Consider the following 24,349-nt stretch of genomic DNA (forward strand, 5'->3'; position numbering starts at 1 on the left):
AGCCAATGGAGGAAAGATAAATTAAGTGAAAAAAAAACACCCTACATTTTTTCCATGGATTTCAACAGAAAAAAATCCTACATTACAGATTGAGGGGGAATTACCCCTTGGAAAGCAACAGCTCATTTTTTAATTAAAAGAATTGATAGTATGCTAGTCTCACAACTGTCTTTGTTAAAAGGAATGAAGAAATAGAAACAGCACGTGACAGACGACAGTTCCTGGATGTCAGGAACGCAGAGCACCACAGCGAAAGGAACAAGTGCATGCACGGTCCATTTTATCTCATTCACATTTGTAAGAGGAAGACAAAAAAACCACTTTGCTTTAGACGTGTCTAAGAATGCTGTTAAGCTTCATTATAGTTACATATAACTATTTATTTATACCTCTATATTATTTTTTTGCTTGCACTTAGTTACAAAGGTCCACTCAGAGCTTCTTAAAAAGACAGAAAGACAAGCAACTGTATATAGCAAGCACAGCAAAAATACATGTTATTAATCAACTAGTAAGACCTACTATGTTGCTAAGGGACACAACTGAAAAGGAAATATTTCCTTACTTGTCTGACACCAAGAACGGATTTATGTGATCTACTGTAAAGTAATTAACATCAAAGAGAACACTAGAGACCAGGGTGTGTAAACATTTTAATTCATTAATATTAATGATTATCACATGATAAAAGCGCTAGATACTCCAAATCTTGCTGGCTTTAAAGTTTTTCAATACGGCCTTCATCCTTTCTTCATTAGACTGAAGATTACACTGAAATAGTTACACTAAAAATACATAAAACGTCAGCGTGAGCTTAACAAAAGTTACATCTTCTTGCAATTATACAATAAGTCATGAATTGCTGAATAAGCATGACTACAAAAAAAAAGTTAGTAATTGATAGTATTCAGTGAAAAGTCTTTCATGGACCAAAATTTTATTTTTGATGCTTCAGAAAAACAATGAAAAATAACAACCTACAAAAAATCTGCGATTTTATCAACCAAGCATTTTTGAAACATTCAGATAAACACACAAGCGTTTAAAAGCCATTCAGAGAAATATACACTTTCTGGATAAAATGTTAGATCTTTTATATAACTGAAATGACAAAAATATAATAAAATCAAAACTAAAAAATCTATTCATATGCATTTTCTGTTTCAAAAGAGGTTTGATTTGGCTTTTAAAAAAGAAGCATCTTTCTATACTCCTGAGGATATGGTGATTATCCAAATTTATTTTTTCCTCCATTAGCTAATTAAAGTAGGAATAGCTAGGAGAGAAATGTTCTAGAACAGGTCTGGCCTTTCTAACAAAGTCTTGAAAAATGGACTCCTGGAATAGCTTACCTGTATTCCAGTTAAGTACACATTTAAAGCCTTGCTCCTGCAAGAATAACACACTGAAGTGAACTTTATTTTTTCCAGCCTTACACAGATACTGTTCATCTCTTCATCAGAAAAACGCACACAGGGAAACAGTGATATACGAAAACCACAATCACAATATACTACAGAAAGACTTAAAAAAAGGCTGAGGACATCACACATGCTCCTAGATGACTACAGGTAGATTTGTGAAGTTAAACAGTTTCTGAATATGACCTTGATAAGGGCAGGTGGAAAACTGATTAAGGAAAAGCTACCATATGGTGACACGTTGACTCCCACGGGGAAATGAGCAGGATTGAAAGCACCACAGAAGTCTCTGCCAATTGAACCAATACAATTAACCTACAGTAAACCATCATCCTTTCTCTGGATTAGTACTGGAGAAGGATAAAACATTTTGTGACTTTGTTTCACTTCAGGGGCCTTAGGTTCTCCTTCCAGGGTGCAAGGGAAAGCACAAACTATAAAGTGGACAATTGTGTCCATCGTCCCCCAGAAATGACACTTTCCAGCATCTGGGTATTCCTAATCTCTTCCCTATTTCAGGCTCCCAAAACCAGTCTTTCGACCAATTAATCTTGCCACTCAAGATTTTCCATCAGTTTGAATATTGTTTACTACTCTTTAATCTTCATCTCGTTATCGAGTCATTACTAATTCCTGTTTTACTCCCCCTGCTCCATATGTTGGAAAAGAAAGGGCAAGCAGGAGACTACTGCCCTGTTTCTAACCTTCACTCCATTCCGACTTTTAGTTCAGCTTTCAGTTTGACACTACCTGCACATCCCTGCTCCAGTGTTGATGTCCATCACTGATTTTCTCCTTATTCCTGCTCCACTGCTCTTGTAAGAGTCAATTTCTGTACCTCGCCCAAACTACTGAATCCCTGTAGCCCATTCTCATGCCAGCCACCTCCAGTCTCTACCCCATAAATAACGATCTTCAGCATTTTTGGGTTGCTTTGCCTATTGCTGTTGGGGTTTTTTTGTAAGCGAGCCATCCCCCCCTTTCTCTTCTTTACTTTCAAATTAGACAGACTCCATCTTCACCTTTCTAATCTCCAATCCAGCAGGGACCACTAAAATCACAAGAGATTCACTCTCACTAGAGGGTTTTCTTAACTAAAAATGGAATCTACTGAATAAATGTAAACTGATTGTCCCAGATGGTATAACTTGGTGGGGAGATTTCCAAACCAATGGCAACGGGCTCATCACAAAACTGAACTTACAATTACTGTCGCTTCTTAAAGCCTGTGATGTGTTACCATCCAAAAGACTACAGTACAGAGCTGGTAGGTATGTCCAAAATTTGCCATTTGTGAGGAAAACACAAGTAAAAAATTAACGTATTTATTAATATATGCAGTAATATAGAAACATTGTATGAACACTATATAGTATGTATGTATGTTGAAGAGGCCAAATATATTGTCAGCTGACATTGGGGGGGGGAAGGGAAACAAAACCAAAAATAGTTAGGAAGAGTTTTAAAGTTGCTACTTTACTATGCCATAACATGCAGCTAGAAGATGATCTACCGGTTCTGGAAAAAATATTCTGTTCCAATTACTGTATTAAACAAATTCTTTGCACAGAATTCACAATTTGCATGCTTAAAATCTTTGAAAACAAAACCAGTATCAAGAATTTAGTTTTAACTAACAGATAAAGATCATTTGCTGCCCACTGCATAATTTATATTTATCATTTTTCCATCAAACGAAATGAAGCTGGGCCAGACAGCTGAACAGGAATGATGAAACACGCTGATTCTCTTTGTTCATATGTTGTTTGGAAGAACGGTATGCTTGGTTTTTACTGGGCAAAAGGTTCATTGAAATTTTAGCAACTTACAAAACGTGGTGTTCAGTAACGGTAACAGAATTTAAGCAGCAAAGAGCGTTTAAGTCTTAAAAAAGAAAAGATAGTGATCTACAAACGGAAAGCTTTACTAACCTCCTACAGTAAGTGACACATTTCTTAAATACTTTATAATAATGACTTTAAAAATACAGGTTTGCCTTGTAAGACTTTCAGTATAATAGCTTATTCTATCAGCTGACTATTCCTAGAACTGGATTTCTCCCCAGTAATTTAGCTCGCCCATATTGCAATTCTGTATTTTGAGATTTTTAAAGTGGTAGTCTTCTGGATTGGTATGCATTCTATATCATGCTGTTATTTTTAGCTCTTAAATACTCATAGGAACACAAATACTTTAGATTTGTACAAACTTATAAGAAAAGCTCAAGTGAAATATTTTAACAAAGTGTCCCTGAAATCACAGACTTAATTAATGGCAACCTTCTCAGGAGCAGTGGCAAGGCTGAGTTAGTGATTATACAACCTACTTCTAAGTAAATGCAAAAATCCTTACCAAAGTTCTGTAGATATATCTAGTAAGCTTTGGGGTTTGTTTGGGTTCTTTTGATACCTGTAAGACCTCAAAGATACACTGAAACTAAATTCATAAATATATTAATAAAGACCTTGAGAACAGAGATAAAAGACGCTATATGAAAACAAGTATTTATTATTTGACTAGATATGACGTCCATAAAAATGCTTCTGTGCCATCTTACTCTTATTAGCTCCATACCATAAACAAATGAAGAACAGTCTATCAGAACTTGTAGTCTTCACAATTCTTTGTGACCAAGACGATATGTTGCTTAGATAATATTGCACATGACCACTGCACTTGCAGTTCCTAACAGTAGTAAGAATGCTGAAAAGATGTATTAATTACAGAAAAATAAACAAACCAAAAAATCCTAGCTATGTGCCAGGTCTCATGATAACCAAGGCCTGAAAGAGATGTACATTCCTGTCTCTACAGCTAAACTCACGTCAAATAGTAGTTACAGAATCTTATTTAATGTATTGTACCTGTGCCTACTAACAAACAGGTATAAGAAAAATATTTATGAAATTTATTGCTCCAATGTCCATTTAGAGCTCAAGGCCAGCTGAAAAAAAAATCCTTTGTTTTACTAAACCCAGAGTGATGATGCAAAGTAATTCTTTGATCTATTATCTATTTAAAAGTACTAAGCTAAATGTAGACAGTAATTGCTGACAAATCCCAGTAGTAAACAAACCAGTTTCACATTTTACATATTATCAAGAGGCTACAGAATTAATGGTTACAGCCAAAGAAATGTTGACACAGTTGCAGATTGAGCCTTAACATGCTGATCATGTTAAAATACTGCACAAGAAATATTTTTCCACTTTGTAAAAAGCCAGACTGTTTACATGCGTAAGTGGCTAGAGACCTTGTTGTCTGTGTGTGGTCTTAACATTTCAGTATCATAACCAGGAATATAAAGAGAAGCAGCATGAAATAACCTATTAGGCTTACAATGAATGTCAGACTGCCAATATTAGAAGTGTTGTGATTCAAGTTTCTTAAAATGAGCATTACAACATACATATACCTACATCGTTACCCCTTTTTATAAAAGTAATTAATAAATAAATGGAAACAAAGATTTTCTAAAAGTAAACAGAGGACTCATTTCACAAAAGTTAATTTTTCTTCCCTTTACATTGTTTAGAAAGGAAAAGAATTTGGGAAAAAAAAAATCAAATTAAAAATAACAATCATCATCATTAAAAACCAAGACATTCTGAAACTATGGTAACTTCATTCGTATTCTCTTAGCACATAAGATGTATTAAGTTATTCTAATTTTTATTACAACTGTAACTATTATATCACCGCTTTAGTACATGCATGTCTTAAATCTCTAATTTTCTCATTTTTAGCAAATTTTTGCTGTAAATTGCTGTTGATAATTTACTTAGAAATCGCTGGAAAGTCTCATGCAACTACTGGTACTTTTTTTAAAAGAAAAAATAAGAAAAAGAAAGTCCTGCTGCTGTCATGGTTTGTGGAGAACACTGTGGAAACACTAGGGACAAGAAGATGCAAGCTATCTGCAACACAGGGAGATCAATTTGTAGCTTTAGCATTCACACATTTATAGCTAAAGACTGCCATAGCTAAAGCATGTCAAACTGTCCCATCTTCCCATTCTACGTCTAGCAATAAAACATACAATTTTAAAAGGCAGGTATGCAGTATAAATCAAAAATATTTTCTCCAATCATTCAATACAAGAATTCTCAATATTTTTCGCACTAATTGAGATTTTCTGCCACAGCCAGCAATAAAAAGCAGAGGCCATCATCCTTCCAGGATCTATCTGTGAACCCCACTACCCATGGCTGAAATTTCTAAGATCGCATTGGAAAAAAACCCAGACTCAAAGTACAAGGGTGTTATCAAAAATGTGGGTGTAAAAAGGTCAGAGATGGATTTCTGGTTCTATTTGCCTTTTTTCCCCTAATGTGCATTTGCATATGTGGAAAGGTGAAATTGCCTATTAAGTTTTCCATATGCTTATACCTTATTGATATTTTTGATGTGTGCATGGAAAGCAAACTTCTTCAAAAATAGTTTCTTCTGTAAAATTACAGGATTCAAGTTAGAAGAGGAAAATACAGAGGTATAACGGATGAACAGAATTAACACTGCGGGACCTTTCTAATTCCATCTGGGACACATGTCTCGGGAGGTTGTGTTTCTGTTCCATAAGCATTTAAGAAAAATAAACACATCACCAGAAGTCTTTAAAAGTATACTTCCCAAATTAGAGAAATGAACAAGAAGTCGTTAGAAAAGAAATAGGTATGAAGAGGTAATTCGCTAGAAAAACAAACAGTAAATGACCCTTGAAAGGGGTTCTTCTGAGTTTCCTCAAGCGGTAGGGCTCTAACTGGGCAGAGCTGAAATGAACACCGCTCTTCCACCTCCCTGGCTTTGAGGAGGGGGCCTAGTTGGCTAAGCTGGAGCTAAGGGAGGAGGCATCCAGGCAGCACCGCGGCCTGGGGCCGAAGCGGGGCCCAGGCCTGCCCCGGCGCGGGGCCCGGCGGCGCGGGGCGGCAGGAGCCGCTGTCCGGGCCGGGCCTGGTGCTGAAGCCGCCCTGCCCCGCCCGGCCGCACCTGCGGGGCCGCCGCCCCCCGCCCCACCACCGCCTCACTTCCAGCGCCTGCTGCTGTTACACCGCTGGCCAGCTACACCAGGCCTCCTCAGACCGACCTTATCTTGCACCTCGGGAGGAACGCAAGATCCCGCCATGACTGGACTCTTTCAACAATTTTCTTCTTTCTTTCCTAAATAAAACTTTATGCTACTAACTTCTTCAGTGCGGAATGATTTGTAAAATTCAGCTTTTGCTCTATTGCAGAAACATTAAGGGATGGGTTGAAGACAGCTACAAACAACAAAAAAAGGCCTGAGAATTAACTTTGTATAAGGCCGGATTGCGGAAGCTTCCTATGGAAGCCACAGAGGGAAACTCCAGAAAATACAAGTACGATTTTCTTCCCATTTAGGCAGCAGCATAATCATTCCAAACCCATTACCTGATCATGAGCAATCTTAGAGTATTAATGGTACATTATTGCATTTTCATGCTTATAATCTGCGGTTCATCTGCAATTTAAGAAGTTAAACATACATCCCCGCTATTCTACAGCGGTTATACACACGAAAACTTATCCCAAGTCACTCCCCCCGTAGGACACTGACCTTCCACGGCCTGTTCCACAACCCTGCCACTTTTCATTTTACTCTTTCCCTAGTTCTGTCCAATTCATAAATCCCAATAAGGTGCTGCTATAAACATGAAAATAAAAGCAAGGGAGATGTTCGCTGCTGAGAATGAGCTCTCACAGAACAGGATTTCAGTCTTTGTGGAAAAGTCTGGAATCTTCACCTTAACTACAGGGGAACCTCCATCACGCAGCCCACAACCGAACTACCATTTGAAAAAAGCTTTGGTGGTTTTCACCACGCTAGTAAGATAATAGATGGCATCGCATTTAAACTACTTTATATTGTAATAGATTTGGACTAATGTCTTACTACTTTAACGTTCACACATGCAACGTACTGACTTTTTGAAGAGGTCCAAACTCTTACTGAAAAGGGAACTAGTTTAAGCACCTTAAGGATCACTGGACTATTGACAGGTGGTCAAATTAGAGAAACGAGCATGTCATTTGCTGATCAAAGTCTAATCATTAAATCTGTGTGGTAATCCAAAAAGAAAGCAGTCGTCTTTCAAAATCAAGTACCAATATGATGGCAGCCAGCAGCAGCAGCAATTTTGCTGTGGGTGTTACTACAAAGTAGATGTTCCCAGAGAATGAGTTTACCCTCTTAAATACCATTACGTTGCCTATCCTGAAACTACCATTTGCATCAATTTAAAGTCACTAGTACCTATGTAGACAAAATTTGGTGTTAAGGACACAACCACTTCTTACATGGAATAGAAATACTCAGCAGGAGGATACAAGCTGACGTTAATTCAGGAGCACCTGTGCTCTGAAGAGTAGGCACAGTTCTGCATTGCTATTCAGGCATCATTTCAAAAAGCTCCATGTAACAGAGCCTACAGCTAATGAGTTAATAGTGATACCTCAGTGCTCCCCTTCTTGCTTTTTAATAAAAAAAAAGCTAAAGTGTTTCACAATCTATTATTGCCAGTATCTCCATGTTAAGGAGGAATACCACGCTGGCAGAGCAACAGACTGTGAAGCAAGGCTCTGCTTACACCAAGGAACACGACAAACATTGCTGCTGGTAATTCCAGAAGTATTTTGTCCTTCTAAACTAGTTTTGAATTTGTAGTCCACTGCAACAATCAAACTATTATGTTTTAATAGTCTGTGATCATCAGTGGCATCCATAACACTTTGTTACAGATCCAACGGACTGGCCATCTTACAGATCTGGTAATTGTTAATTTGCCACCTTCCTTTTCTCTGCCTGGAGTAAGAATGCTGTCTCATAACAGTACACAAATAACAGTTGCCTCACCCTGTCACAACACTGCCTACCAACAACAGAGCTCTAAGTGATTTTCTAGGTGTACAGCTTGAAATACTGTGAGATTTCTTGATGCTTGCAAAAGACTCTCTAACAAAAAGGTAGGTTCTAACGATATCTGAATATCATTTCACTTCTGAACTTACAAAATTTCTTATTGTATTCTTCATCACTGGATTTTTCCCTCCCAAAATTTGTATCATAGTTCAGTAAGGAATTTACAAAACCAGACTAAATCCCAACACTTCCTATGTGCTTATTAATGTAGGCCTCTAAAACAACCACCATGATGACATGCACCATCTCTAACAGCCCTACAGAAAATGGCTTCAAATTAGCCAAGAGTTTTCTAAGCTATGTAGAATATGCTGGGCAACTGTAATTAAATCTCTTTTCAGTTCATAATCAGCAAGTACCCCTAGTTGTACCCTCCAAACATTCTGCAAATCAAATCACAATTCCTGCCAATTATCAGGGTGAAGAAGGGATATAGGCAAAGAAATAGCTTCCCTTTTATTTTTTTTAAAGTATTTTAAGGTCATCTCTAAACAGCACCCTCTGTTTTCACCAAACAATAAAAGCAAAATAAAATATTCCATTTTCTGAAAGGTGCATAAATTGACATATAAAGATTTAAAACTAATGACAAATTCTAACAATTTTCTGAGGAAACCTATAAACCAATGTTGCTCTTTTATTCCAAACCTTCCTGTAATATTTCTCTCTGCTGGGACGCCCATGGCAGCCAGTCACTGCTATTCAGTCTATTTCATATTATACTCCAAACACTCAGTACTCAGCACTTGTCTGAGGCGAGAATATGTTCTGGTTGATTGCTTTTTTAAACTGTGGGCTTCATTTTCCACTTTTGATGTGTCAGACTTACCCCGATCATCTAAACTGTTTGTAAATTTGCCGAGACATGGATTGCGACTACGTGACAGTTTAACACCCAGCAAAATGAGAACCAGAGACTTACAGACAATACCACAAAGGGAATAATTCTTTTTAAGCTTGCTTTCTATTACTGAAGATTACCTTATTATGGCAAGACAATGCACTATGGTAGCGCTACTTATATTACTCTCCTTCCTATTTTTGTACTGTAGGAAAGTCAAAATAAAGAAGGGAAAGTTATATACTGCATGACCCTACTGACTGTCAAATCCTAGGATCTTGGCATTGAACAGATCCTCTTTAATGGCCCAAGACTTCACTCTTTCCCAGCTCTTTAGTTCAGCAAATATTTTATGTTCAGAGCTATACACTTCTCTTCTATCAGCCTTTATCTGTATGATACAAAGCAGGATAAACCACAACCATGTATATTTGGTTAATTATGAGTGCTATTAAATCACTGGTATATTCAGTGAACAAAGACGACCCTCTGAGTTTAAAACAGGAGAATATTGGCTTGAACTTGAAAGGCTCTATTTAACTGTAGCTTATATAAACTATTGTTTCACCAGCTGAGTGGTGTCAGATATGCCAGGCACCTTGCTACTTCCTGGAAACTAAGCAGGGCTGTGCAAAGGGAACCTTGCACATGGGATAGAGCTTAGTTTAGTTATTGAGGACAACAACAAGTTATTGAGGCTTAGTTTAGTTACTGAGGACAACAACAAAATGAGAACAGAGTCACTAACAATATGAAAATGCTGAGAAAATGTTCTGTGGCTGTGTCACATTTTGTTGCGTGGAAAGCAGTGATATATCATTCCTCCTCACCTCTGTTCTTGTCCTCACTCTCCCTCAAGACTAACTATTCTTCAACGTGCATGTGATGCAACATCTTTATAGAGATTCTCCACTCAAAAGCTATTTAGTATGTACATGGCAAGTGACATAGAAAAAGGAATAAAATCTTGGTTTTGCTGAAGCTGGTAGATTCAGGGTTTCATACAAGAGGATCGCTCTGTAAAACACAGAGCAGAAATAGCAAAGAAGCCTTAGTGAAAGAAGTTACAAAGACAAGAAAGTACTAAGCCAAGAAAGATGACAGTTGCTCTTCAGGCTTCATAAACGGATCATACTTCCCCAGCAAGGCGTATACAGCCAACAGGAAAAGATCATCTTGAAGCACTCAAATCACTGAGTTAACATTTTGGTTCAAAACCGTCTGCACATGATCTAGACCACAAACTGCTCGTTTCCCACTTTCCTACGTGAAATTCTCTCAGCTACAAATACTGTTTTGTAATAAGAAGGCAGAGTCACCTTTTGTGTAGGCCTTATTAAAAACACTGCATTCTAAGAAGAAGGCAATAAAAATATGCAAAGGTACAGACACCACGGCTTGGCATGACTTATCTTCATTTACCATTTCTTTGTATGACAAACTGAATCTGTACAGCTAATCTGATTTTTATTCATTACATAAAGGTGTTGTATTGTTGCTGTTCATTTGGCCAAGCAATATCACACAAAGGCAAAAGTAGACAGATTCTGTTAAAAACAGAAGGATAGAACAGTACACAACAGCAGAAGGGGTAGAATGTGGACAAACTCTACAGAACTTGCTTGCTGTAGTAAAAGGCCTTTTCTGTCAATTAAGATACCACTTCACATTGTAGTGTGTTTTTCAAATGTATTTCTGACATTATTACTAAATTTCTTTATTAAACCTGCAACTTTTTGCCTCTTCATTACTACACTGCTTGTGGTAATGAAAATGGTGCAGAGGGATTCAGGGATTAAAAAAAAACAACAAACAACTAAGCCATGACTTTCCTATATGTGATTTGTTGACATAGTATGTATGACTGGTATTATAGCAACTAAGTAATTTCTCTTGTTTCTACCTTTTTTCTTAATATCTGAAGTTAATATTAAATTCTGATCAGACCATTCTTTTTCAAACTAGGTGAGTCCCAGTTTTTAGCACAGAGTAAATACATAATGTACATCATCTCAGTTTGAAATGAGTCAGCTGGAAAATAAATGGAAAAAAGAACAGAAACTGAGATATAACTAAAACCACTTTAGGAGTCTGCATGTTAAATTTTAAAGCATGAATTTTACTTAGTTAACATCTGTTTAAAAAGAAAAATAATATTTTTATATTGCTCTCATACGCATACCAACGTTGTCCATTCTAGCAAAAGTTTCAATCATACACATCTGAAATCACTTAATACTATTTTGATTTTCTTAAGCATGGTGTCTCACAGCATTTCAAGTTAGAAATATTTCCAGTCAATATGGGAAACTAGTGTAAGACAAAAATCACCAGTGGAACTCCTGATCATTTAGGAGTTTATGTACCATTCCACACTACCTTACATTCAATTACTTGCTGAGAACCTTTTTCTGCTTTATAATACAGAATCATACACACCTAAAGTCTAATTTAATGTTTTTTCATAATTCTACTTTCACTTTATCCATCTTTTCACAGTCCCTAGGTAATCACAAGTCGGCAACACAGGTGTTTTTTCATTTTACTCTCTTCATACTGAAATTAAAACTGATTTCTATTTTATTATTTGGCTGTATCACATTTCAATATTTTTCCAACCTAACTTCTTTAGACATTGACATTATAGACAAACAGGTTGCATTTAAAAAGACAGATAAATTGAACTGAGGAAGGCTGTTGATGCAATAAATTAGTATGTCCTTAGTTAAGCTACAGTGTCCTACCAATATAATCCTACAGGCTCTGATCCAAAGCCCATTGACTTCAGTGAGGTTTGGGTCAGATCCACTATAAAAAGAACTTAATTCAGTAAATTCAGTAGTGGTAAATGAAATCTAAGATGTATAATACGATTAGAAAACACCCCAAGTAACACTGAAAATAATGTTGGCAACTTCTTCATAGCTCATACAGATTTTTAGTTCCTTAAACTATTATTTTAAAAGTCTGGAATTTATAGTTTTTGCCAACCACATTGTCACAGCTTAATTGAGCAGCTGTCAACTGTTAGAAAATAACTGCATCATCTTCCCTTTCAGAAGAACTAGTGTGGGAAGTGAAACACTTACATGGGATCTAAAGTTTCTGGAGTCATGGTAATGTATCTGTTTTCATCAGGTGACCATGAGTCATCATTTTATCAGCAGTTTAAAGGGTTTTCACAATAGTTGAGCATCATCAGTACTCATGCTTACCAATGACTACAGCAGAACACTGAAATTCGGTGCCACATCCTGTGGTACCATCATTTAAGGAAAAGTTTGGCTATTGAGTCAAGAAAAATACTGCAGAGTCATGGTTGAATAAGTGCTGCAGTGAACAGAAAATGTCCAGAAACTAAGCTTTTATCTGAGAATTGAAACCAAGCGATAATTTTGCTTTTAAAAATAGACTCCTTTTAAGGAAGTCGTGAACCACATGGATGAAACATAAGGAAAGAATAAAAATGTGTCGTCAGTCTCTCTTCTCTCTTTTACTCCATAGTCCAGTCAGAACACACTCATATATCAAATACTCAGATGACTTTCACATATCAGAATCCATCTACATTGTCCAGGGTGGGGGGAGGCCACACGAAACAATACAAAAAATTTTACATTAAATTGTCATGATAGTAACATCAAGAGCAACAACTGCATCACTGCTTCATTAAACTGTACGTGACATTACCAGGTACTATATGAAACATGGATCCCTTCACCTCCCAGCCTACTAACCCCCATCTGAACTCACTGGAAAGAATTGGAGAATTTCACCTACAGCACAAGCTGAAGCCTCTCCCAGGACCTAAAGACATTCAGTGACCCCATGCAGCATCTCTGCTAAGCCCTGATGTTTTGCTGGACTCAAAGAGATTGAAGTCTGCTTCTAAGTTTCCCACCCCTTCCTCCCTCACTGCTGGACTCAGGGGTCAAGCAGGCAGTACCACCAAGATCTCCAAGAAGCAAAACAGTGGCAGTATAAAATATGGTAGTGCTGGTCAGAAACAAGGCACGTGACAATTATCGTGGAGATTACACCTCTGAATTAATTATGTCTTTAAAAAATTAGCATCACTTGGTATGGTGTATATTTAGAATGCCATACCACTGTCACAGTAGTATAGCGCTCACAATTAGCGAAAGCCTCATTTTCTGCTACAACTGAAACTTTCAAAAGTAATCAGATTACTTTATTTGAATTACCAAAAAAAAGTCATGCAAGTAGAACCACTCTTTTATTCCTTATTTGGAGTGATCCCCGTGAAAGCAGTGTTTCCACTATTGATGTTTACCCCTCTGGCTTCCTATTCCTTTCTCCTTCTGCTAACACTTTAATCTCTCAACTCTTCATCCACTCATCATTTCCCTAGGCTTGAAAATTAATCCTCTGAGGTCAGTGAGGAAACTTCCATTGACTCCAGAAGGTTTAGAATTAGACCGTACACTTAATTTTCCTCCCCCCTCTACCTCCCAACTTCCTCTTTTCTTTCTTCTGGAACTTATTTACTCATCACTTTAGTCATTCCGTATCTGGTCCCATGAAATCGTGAATTAAATGCAGAGTTAAGAAAGAGAACTAGATGTCCCTCTATCCATTATTATTGTTTTCTACTTCCTACTTTAAATCATATTTTCCCCCCAGCTCCCTTCTTAACACATTTAAGCCCTTTTAGACATGTATCATATCTTATCCATTCATACAGAACAAACATCACAGCTGAGTGAAGTGTGTGATGCTACTTGATAATAACAACTCCAACCACCTGTATTTATAGTTGCTGTGAGCAATGCTGCTTTAGGAGAACACCATCCCTAGAAAATCACTATTAAATGGTTAATATAGCTATTTCTTCATTTTTAAAGACCCCAAAAGCAAATATAAGAACATCCAGTACATGTAAAATTCAACAACCTTTAATTAGTTTGGAGAACTTTTACAAATTCTAATTGCAAAAACTTAATCTTAGCATATTTCTGCTGAAACATTCGTAAGTACTTCAACTACAGGAATTTTACATACAAATGTCTTCGTTTTGCAATGGGAAAAAAGAAATGAGCATCAGAAAGTACTATATTTATTAGTTATTTTAATTAAGGGCTCTTAAAAAACCTAGCTTTCAAACTAGAAATCAGTACGCTAAACAGTTCAAAACTATGTATGTAAAAAAAGCTTCTGTAGTATCAGCCTAGTAACTCTGAGTAGTCACAATCTACAAAAATATTATTTTAAACACAAATGGTATTCCTTATTCTTACTCTCCACTTGAGAGCACTGCATTCATGTATCTATAAACTTATAGCAAGAAAATGCATTTACTATCCTCCATTACTCATTATATGGAATCAGAGAAAAATTTAATAATTAGATAAGAAAACCTACTCACCTCCCTAGGTTTTCTCCTCCCCAAACAACTTGTAGGAAGAAGCAAACACACTACTTTCTCACAGAGCAAAATATTTACAGAAATATTGATTAGCTAATTCAATGGACACACTTGACAGAAATGGAAACTTTAATCTGTCTTGCCCACTTAGATGTCACCTAAGAACCATCCAAAGAGACATATCTGATAAAAAAAAAATCTTTGTTGACATACTATCGCTGTATTACATTTCAATTGGTAGCTAAAAAAAAAGCAAGCACTGGAAAGATATGGTGAAGCTTTAGCATTAGAAATCTGTTAACATATTTAAACACACATGGAAATAGCAAAAAAGGCCCCTTCAAAATAAACTGCTGATTTTCTACAGTCATACTGTCATTTTTCTGTCCAACCATTTCCAGCACTTCCATCTTTGTTCCCAGTATAAAACAGAAAAATATGCTCACTGCTTCAAAGGAACTTGCAATTTAAAGCAAGCAAGATGTTTGAAGTGAAGGACCAAAAAGTTTCATACACACTTCAAGCATGCAATAATTTAAATTGATAACAAGGAACACTGCTGAAAAATCGATTGCAGAGTGTGCTGTATGACCAGAGGGAACACTGAAACTATAATTATCCTAATCTAAGATATGTACAAGCAAAGGCCTTACAAATCTGAGACAGAACAGAGCTCTTAATTTCTCAAAGTAGGAAATGGCAAAGTAAAAAAAGCTTCCCTTTGAGCTGAGCTATTGAAGTATAGTAACAACTTAAAGTCTTCAGTGTTTGGCAAATGAACGAATTGCAGAAAACAGTAAATGAAATTTTTCTATTACAGCCATAAAAATTACTATATTTAGTTCTGCAGTTTGGCATGAATAAAGTCATTTTACACAATTCTGGAAGAGCAATGCTTTCTAGTTTGTCCAAAGTTTAAAACAAGGCCCTAGCGATATTACTTTTCAAATCCATATAGAGTTCATGATTTTGCTTTAAGCCTCACCAATTAAAGTTAAGATTTATTTCTCAGAACAGCAGTAAAATATTTTAGCAACACACAGAGAAAGCTTAATTAAATTCGTATGTCTTATTTTCCAGATCTGGGGGTATTCTACCATGCAGTACTTCATGAAGTATCAATATTTCCTAAAATTGAAAATTGCTGATCAAATTAACTTGCATAAAATATTATCTATTGCACATCACAACACCATGGCATCCAGCCACTTGGCAAGTGAAGAAAGTGTGTTTAGGACCCAACTGTAGTTTTTGTATTAAGGTTTAAAGCTATTTTACTGCGTCAATTATTTTATTTCAATGGCTCTTAATTGCCCATAAAACCAAGCTTAGGATCGCCTTTCAAAAACAGGCCAACTACTCCCTCTACTGAAAATAACTGACCATTACACCAGAGGTACAGAGATGCTCCTATGAAATACGTGTTGTTAAGAAGCAAAGCCATTAAATACATCATCGGTGTTTTCCTCTTAGTTACATTCCAGTCAGCTAAGACTTGACAGACTGATAAGCTGTACTTTTTTCTCTTTCACCAAAAAGATTAACATACACGTGCCTACAAAATCTAAAAACTTAAAAGTAGAGTGTAGAAGACGAGGCGTGCATGAAACATTTTCAGACTCAGTAAAATACTCCTATCAGTTTCAAACACAAGAAACCTGAAAGTAGAATACAGTATTTTCTATACTGCCCCTGCAGAGAGGAGTGAGAATATTTTCTGCCTTTTAATGGGCAATCTTCTGCACATGGATCTTCCTCGCAAAATTTATGTGAAAGTTGAACAGTCTTTAGATAAGGGAATACATTAAATGCAAATCCAGTGAATGTAAAGCAGCAAAAATTCACACACAAAATCCCCGATCTACCAAGAAAATGTTACGCATCTGCGTACAGAGTGAATTCTAATCAGCTTTTCACATACTTACATTATGTATTTGACACATTTTAGTCAAGGCAAAGTTAATTTTCAGCATGCAGTACATGCAAAAACTTATCCTCATTTCTCAAATACTAGCAGGAAGAAAATAAAGTTGTACCTCACTGGCACTGTCTAAAGTTGTATGGGTGATACTGCTTACCTACAAACACATGCTCAATGAGAAGGTATCCGTTTGCTCAGATAGTCAGTGATATTAAACTACCTAGAGATTGCCAGGGTACATGTTGAGTACCCGTAAAGCGTCTATGCCGAATCAGCAAGCTGTGATAATGCAGGTCAGTAACCACATATCTTAAGGCTTTTTTATCTAGCAAAGGTATTTCAACTCACACCACTTGTTTTCTTGGGCACTTATTAACATTGATGATATCAAGAGTTCTCAACTGAGAAAAACAATGCCTTCAGCTTCAGCTCCTGTTGTTACCCACATCATGGCATACAGACTCGGAGTATCAGCTACAACATGCTGAAAATCAAAGATATTTCCCCTAACTCCTTTAGCAATGCAGAAGCAGTGAACAGTATAGACATGATACTGTCAATTTAAGGTTTACAATCACGTTAAGCCTTAAAAAAAAAGCAAACATCCCACTAGATGACAGCAGTTTCCCTTGGAAAAGAACACATAACACGGAAAAAATAAGTGTTTGGTCTGCTTGTTGAACAGGTTGGCTATGTGCAAAATCAAGCTTCAGCAGCTTCCACTGCCTGATCAGTCAGGAAGGTTTTTGTAGCTGCCCTCCAAAAAACCCAGAGAGGAAAAAAATCTTTTCTGTTAAGAAAATTCCTGGACAAATAATTTCCAAGAGAATAATATATTCCACTAATCACTTCAAAATGTACACATTACCTAAACTACACTAGACATACAGGAACACAGAAACAAGAGAGAAGGTCTAAAAGAGGTTTCACAATTTTTACTGAACAATTAGTTTTATTTATTGATAAACTGATATAGCTATGGTAGAAGAATTATGAAGTGCTATGTTTATTACAGAATGTTTTAAAAAGCATTACTCTTCCAATACATAACCAAAAGTCAGAGACTGTTTGCAAGATAAAATGCAATGGCATTTTACTGGATGTAAGACAACTAATCCCTGAAAATGGGAAAACAAGCAAATAAGAGATGGAAATAAAGAGCTAAGTGCAATAGTTTAAGAACACTGCTACACCTTAAACCAGGAACTCCTAGATTATCTGGGAAATATACTAATAATATTGCAAGATTACAGTAAGAGAAGTATCAACCCTAAATTTTATTTCAGGTAGCAGATACTGTTCTACTGAGAATTCATGCAGTTTCCAATTCAAACTACACAACTAATCACTTTTAGTTACACGATTTTAATCTTCAGCTGACCTCAAACACAGTCTGCCATGATACAGCAACGACTGAAGAAGTTTGCTTCCAAAGAGGGAGAAAAACTGATACAAAATATGCTATGACCAGAAGCCTGAAGGATGAACCTCTTCATCATTAACTTTTAAAATCAATGTAAACACATTCTAAGCAGTATTACAGATTTTTTTTTTGTTTAAATGAAAGCTATAACATTCTACTTACCTTAATAACAAATTTGTTGGATGCCATGATAGGTCAGTGTAAGCTGGTCCTATAAAAACATCAATTAAAAGTGATCAGCACTAGAGGAAAAAAAATCAGATCTCTACACCAACTGAGAAGGATTTTTAAATTCTATTACTCATTTTTTTCATTATTGCTATTCTTCAAACCCTCTACTCTGCTTTAAGAAAACTAAGGAAAACTCTTATTTAAAGGAGATTTACTTAGCTGTGTTGGTTTCTTTAGTGAACCTCATAACTGTTCAGGCATTTAGCATACAACACATAAAATACAAAATCAGAACTATTTTTCAGACCAGTACCAAGACAGAGACAAATCCACCTAGTTTATCCTCAAGAAGCTTTTCAGAGAGCAGCAAACTAAACTTGGAATATTCCTTTACTACTGTCTCAACCACCAGTCCCTATGTACATTGCCCCTGGCCTAGTTTCTCTTTCAAAGTAATAGCTTCACATAAAACCCCTTCGCATAGCTTAAAGAAAGAAAAAAGAAGAAAAGAGGGAAGAAAACACACAAAAAAGGTATTGTTTTCATGGAAAAATAATCTTAATACATGAAATAATACCTGCCCTAGTCAACAGAGTCCTCAAACCACTCTGTGTACAGTTCATCGCTTCCTATCTTGTGGATACTCCATTTCTACTTAGCTAGGGAGCCCACAACACCCTGCATACCACAATGGCCCTACAGAAATAATATCATCCATCATGTTCTCTTACTAGGGGCTCAGCAACACTACACAAATTTCAAAATTTGCTTTCAGACCAAGCAGCAGTAAGCAAACTTCAGAATCGAGACACCCATTCACTACCTGCAGTTCTGATAATCAGTAGTATCAGAGTTTAAACCAGTTCAAGAACAAAGCACAGTCACTTTTTATTTTTTTTAAATAAGAAACTATGGCTTCTGGTGCACCTGGTATGCATATATATATACATATACATTATGTTTATTTAAAATTTTAGACTACTGCATGCATGAAGTAATGTGACCTGAGCATTACTGTGGTTGCACAAAAGTAAAGTGAACTTTGGACATCCTCTTCTCTTGCTTACCGCCACACAGGATTTAGATTGCTTAACTGGGGATATTGAGTGAAATACATTTAGCTGCATAGACCTTGACTCTGCCTCAGACCACTTCAAGTAACTCAGGAAGCATTAATTCATGCTGGAAGTTAAATGCACCCTCCCTTGGGGGAAAGAAGAAACCTTCAACTAATTGTGAAGTTTTCCCCCCCTGCCCCTTGGAAGAACACTGGATCTCACTCAAATGACTACAAGCTTCAAGCTAGCTTGCAAGCCAAACCACGTCTAGTTGCCTTCCACACTGATTTCAGTTTAACTGCTATTTTTTTCTGAACTGACAACAATTACAGTCACAGCACTACTGGGGAAGTTCATCATTCTCCACATAAACGGGAGCTAAACATTCACTTGTCAAAAGGTAAAAAATTAGTTTAAATTCACAAAAATCCTTCCAGCTAACCCCACAATGTTGGGATTCAGAAGTGACATGGCATGGGGCCTATGGTACCAAATTAATATCTACAAAAACCCAGGAATAAAAAATTTAAATACATTTTGTTTTCACACAGGAGAGGAACAGAGGCAACAGACAAGGAATAGACTTGGATTGGACAGAAAACCAGGTGAACAAGGGCCCTGGTATACAAAGATAGGGTACCCAAATAATACAGTTCAAGCTTCAAAATCAAGAAAAAACAAGTGTCAGTAGCTGCTGTCTGCAACAGACGAACCACAACAGAACCTACACTAGAATAGAGCTACCTTTTACACTCTAAAGTTTCCTAAAGGATTAGTCTGTTAGAAAATTGGCCAGATTTGTCCCTCTCATTAAGAGATGGCATAGGAAAATAAGAACACAGGAAGACATACCCATTTCTCACATCATACTTCAAGTTATTGTAAAGTACTGTGACAGAGCTGTCAAAATTTCATGATACAAGTTAGGCTGGTGATATGTGTCTCTGCCAGGCACTACACTTACAGATTTCAAAAGGCAGTCGTTATCCTTATTTAATGTCAAAAAAAGTGCAAAACAAGACCCACTTTACAACCACACAGTATAGCATAGACAATTTTGATCTTAAGATTCAACCGTAATCATTTTGAACTAAATAAACACTTCTATGCAGTGCACACCCAAGATTTTAAAACAACGAGAAAATGTGAAAGTAACAAGGGCACAATTTCATATACTGGCTCAAGGGAAACTCTCAATGATTTTTTTCTCTATATTTCATATCAATATCTAAGCAGTAGGAAACAGAAATAGTAAAAGGATCGTAAACACTGAGAAGTAACACAGTTGTTACTGTAACCAGGTTAAAATGAGTTTGAACTGAGAACCATTCTGGAACTACTGAAAGTAAATGTTAATATAGTTAATAAATTATTTCAACTATGTTCTGAAAAAGCTCAAAGTTAGAGCTTTTCTCAGCTGCACAGTAATAGCAATCAGAAAGCTATGTAGAGCAAATTGAATTTTCAAGTCAGTCATGCAGACAGAAGCTGGAACACCATGCCTTATGCCACACGACTATCATTCTCCCCTGCACAAAACAGCCCCGGAAACCTTTCTCTTTTATTGGAGTAAATTCTGTCAACTCTACCGACAGCAATTTCAAGAAACACAATGTAAGGAACAGTGCTCTGGACCACTCGTGACATCATATTTCAATACTGTCAGATAGGAAGGTGCTACTTTATAGAAGTAAACATAGTAGAACAGCTATAAGAAGAATCCTAGTAAGGGATAAAGCTCAGAAATTCTTGACAGCAGCTGCCAGAACTAGGTCAGAAGAGATGCTAAAGGGAAATAGCAGCCACAAAGCGAAAACCAACTGTGCTTCTCAGTTCCTTCGAACAGTGTACAAGACTGTATTCTTGGTGTTCAAGAACTCCAAGGAAGGACTACTCACCCCATCATGCAAGAACAAAAAGCAAATAATAATATATTACAGCCCTTTCAAACTACCACAGAACCTGGGCATGTATGACTCAGATTCTCTTAAAAAAAAAAGGTTTCAACAGCATTTCAGGATCAGGTTTTTAATTTTAATGAAGGGCTTTACTAATGATCCCTACCTCCTCCCTCAAGCAAAAAAAAAATTAAAAAAGGAAAAACAGTAGGCAAGAAACAGCAAAAAACGGGAGAGTATTAAATGCTATAGTCTCTTCTCCAAGCAGCTAGAACCATAACCTGAAGTTAGGAAATCTGTAATTACAAACACAATTTGCTGTGTAGCACACCATCAACTAAGAGCTTCTACAACAGCAATGACAATATTGAACACACCTAACATTTACACGGAATTACCTGTACCTTGGGATATGGTAGAACACAAGCTACATTGCCTCATGCTTCCAGGAATATAGTTTACCTAGATTGTATGTAATTTTTGAGCTGCATACAGTATACAAGTTACAATGGTGCTGCAGGCCTGTGATCTGAAGAAGAATATTTGGACTGCTAATGTTTTATCATTAATCCTTACAGTAGCAATAATATGAAGAGTTACCACAAAACATGCCAGAGCATCATCTCTTCTCCAAATGCTCATGTCCTGCCTGAGAACAAAGCAGCTGGATGAAACAGCTGAACTTATCCCAACATCACCAATCTCTTTTATGTAACAATTTACCACCCAGAATACTACTGTTGCAACAAGACTGCTACTACTGATGTGAGAAGGACTGCTGGCAGGCAGAAATCCTCTCAAAATCCAATTTACAAAATGTTAGATGAAAACAAACAAAAAAAAATAAAAAAATATGCACAAGAAAAGTTATCTTTGGTTCAATTGCTCTTCACAGGAGTAAGCTGACTTTGGGAGTTTGCCAACTACCCCATTCTTTGCATTGACCATATAGATAAGACAAAGGAAACACAGCAGGCAGAATAAACGCAAGCAAATCCTTAGAAACAAAAAATAATACACCTAACGTGAACCACCAGGAAAGCCACTGAATTGTCACAGATTAAAAAATACCCAACACTAAGACATCAGAAAATGAGGAAGAACACCCATCATCTGTACAAGAAAAAAAGCCAGCAAGCCCCAAAATACTTAGCCATTTTCTGTTCTGAAAAACACACAGATCCATTACAATTGCTACTATCTGGTAACAAGAATCTGACTCATAGAATACCATATCTGTTGCAACCTAATGCAAACCTCTAAAGGAAAATGTACATAAAGAAATGTGAAGATAAGCAAACAAGGCAGAAAAAATCCTCTCAGAAGCTATATATATTTTTTAAAAAGTCTTGATATAGTATTTGTAGTATTTCAACATCTAGATTTTTGATAGACAGCCTATACAAGTAAACATGATCTAGAACTAAACACATAGGTTCCCTGTACCTAGAGTGAGACACACTTCAAAAATAACGTGGCAGAGTATCTTTCTTTCCGAAATCTGACGTCAAGTGGAATGGCAGACGCTCAGGAGAAACCAGGAAACATGGACTCCCAGAGAGCGAGCTAAAGTGTTTTCTGCCGGCTGATGAACAGCATCTTACCTTAGCAAAAAAGTAGCTTCCTGTGGTGATGGAATGTGAACTCAGCAGGGATGAGGATCTGAAAAAATCCTGCCACACATGCCCACTTGAAGACAGCAGCTTCTAACACAACAGCTGCAAACTATTCATATACTGCCCATTTTGGGTGCCTTTACCATGTGTGGGGAGAGATGGGCACCTGAAAAAGGCAGAAACAAAAATACAAATGCTAATTAAGGAACTCTCTAGAACAAGTTAGTATTAACGATTTTTGTAGTTCAAAATTAACTACGACAATATACAAGGGGGTTCTGAAATTTCCAGTCCTTCACTATCAGAGTCAAACGCTGCCCAGCCCAGACCCATCACTCATCAGTTTCTGAGAGCGGATCCTAAGCTTGGGTTGAGCAGTGTAATACTTGGCTACTCACATATTTGGTATTTCTAGTTCTGAAAGTATTTCTAGTTCTGAAAAGACATCAGAATCTGCAATTTTGCAGTTTCACAATTTTTAGGCCCACTGTTGCCAATTTCTCCACTCAACCTTTGGAAACTACCCTTCCAACAAAGTTAGCAGATTTTTAGCTCATTGTTATTTACGTTCCTTCGTTCATCAACTGCCAATTTATCTTTAAAGTTCAACAATCACTTTCAAAAATGTTACCTATTCAACAGCAACTGCATAGAACTAGAGGAATGAGAGATTCTGAGGAACATCAGAGTGCTTATTACAGACAGGTGCTGGCTACTATCTTTTTGCATTGCTAAAAGCCTTCTTAAGTTTTGCAGAATAGCTGAATGCAACAAACACTGCATTACAGCTGTCCCACAAAACTTTTTTTAAAAAAATGTTATACTCCTCTCTGCACAGAAAGCAGACATTAAAAACTTATTTTTTGGCTCCGATTATAAACTTTGCAACTATGCGCAAAATTAAATCATGTGTGCTCCGTTCACACATGAATATACTACTAATTATTCTTGACAGCGACTGCAGTAGGGGAAGACAGAAGAGCAAACAGAAAAGGTGCAGAATAGAAGCGCTAAGCAAAAAAAAAAAAAAGGAGAATACGTCAGGCAACAAAGTTTGCTTCAATTTGTTTTGCTCAGAGCAACACTATCCGCCTGCTGGAAGGCTCAGGCACGCACAGAAGCAACGCGGAGTGCAACAGAAGTTAAGGCAGAAAAATCAGAGAGATAGCCGTATTTTTAAGCCTGGCCGGTACTTTCAGAGGCTCGCACCTCGCCGGACCGGGAGGGGGTGCTGACGCGAGGGGCGGCGCCTGAGGGAGGCGGCTGGGGCCGCCACCGCAGCAGCGACCCCAGGACACCACCTCGTACGTTTATCTACGAAGGAAAGCGAAACGGAAGACCGAGGCTTAGCCGCTCCCGCCAAGAACCTCCCGGCTGAGGGTCCCAGCCGGGCGGCGGCAAACGTTCCGCCGCCACAGTCGCGCCGTACCTCCTCGCGGCGCCGCGCCTGCCTCCAACGGTTCTAACGGCTCCTCTGCCCCCAAGCAAGATGGCTGCCGAGCACGAGCTTCTTCTCCCCTATCCAAAATGGCCGCAGGCTGTAGCCACCGACCCTGCCCGAATGCAAAATGGCCGCCGGGGCAGCCCTACGCGGCTGGCGGAGGCGTAACGCCGGCCCCGCGAGGGAGCGCGAGGGAGCGCACGCGCGCGCACCTCGTGGCCATGTGACTCGGGGAT

The 24,349-nt window shown here is 37.5% G+C and overlaps 1 protein-coding gene and 1 long non-coding RNA gene across 2 annotated transcripts in view; both read right to left on the reverse strand.

The window, feature by feature from the left end:
- Positions 1-24,296, reverse strand: part of SLX4IP (SLX4 interacting protein) — an 83,002-nt gene extending 58,706 nt beyond the window's left edge. Inside the window, exons 1-3 of the mRNA XM_074864397.1 lie at positions 24,102-24,296; positions 22,661-22,838; positions 18,092-18,140 (exon numbers count right to left, since the gene is read on the reverse strand). Coding sequence (XP_074720498.1) covers positions 18,092-18,118 — 27 coding nt within the window. The 5' untranslated portion in view covers positions 18,119-18,140; positions 22,661-22,838; positions 24,102-24,296. The remainder of the gene's footprint in view (positions 1-18,091; positions 18,141-22,660; positions 22,839-24,101) is intronic.
- LOC141941533 (uncharacterized) lies at positions 639-1,389 on the reverse strand. The gene is made up of 2 exons (XR_012628364.1): positions 1,353-1,389; positions 639-785 (listed from the first exon to the last, which is right to left on the reverse strand). It is a non-coding gene; the product is annotated as an uncharacterized LOC141941533 (long non-coding RNA).
- Positions 24,297-24,349: the final 53 nt, after the last annotated feature.

The sequence above is a fragment of the Strix uralensis genome, chromosome 3, assembly GCF_047716275.1.
Source record: "Strix uralensis isolate ZFMK-TIS-50842 chromosome 3, bStrUra1, whole genome shotgun sequence".
Classification (NCBI taxonomy): Eukaryota; Metazoa; Chordata; class Aves; order Strigiformes; family Strigidae; genus Strix; species Strix uralensis.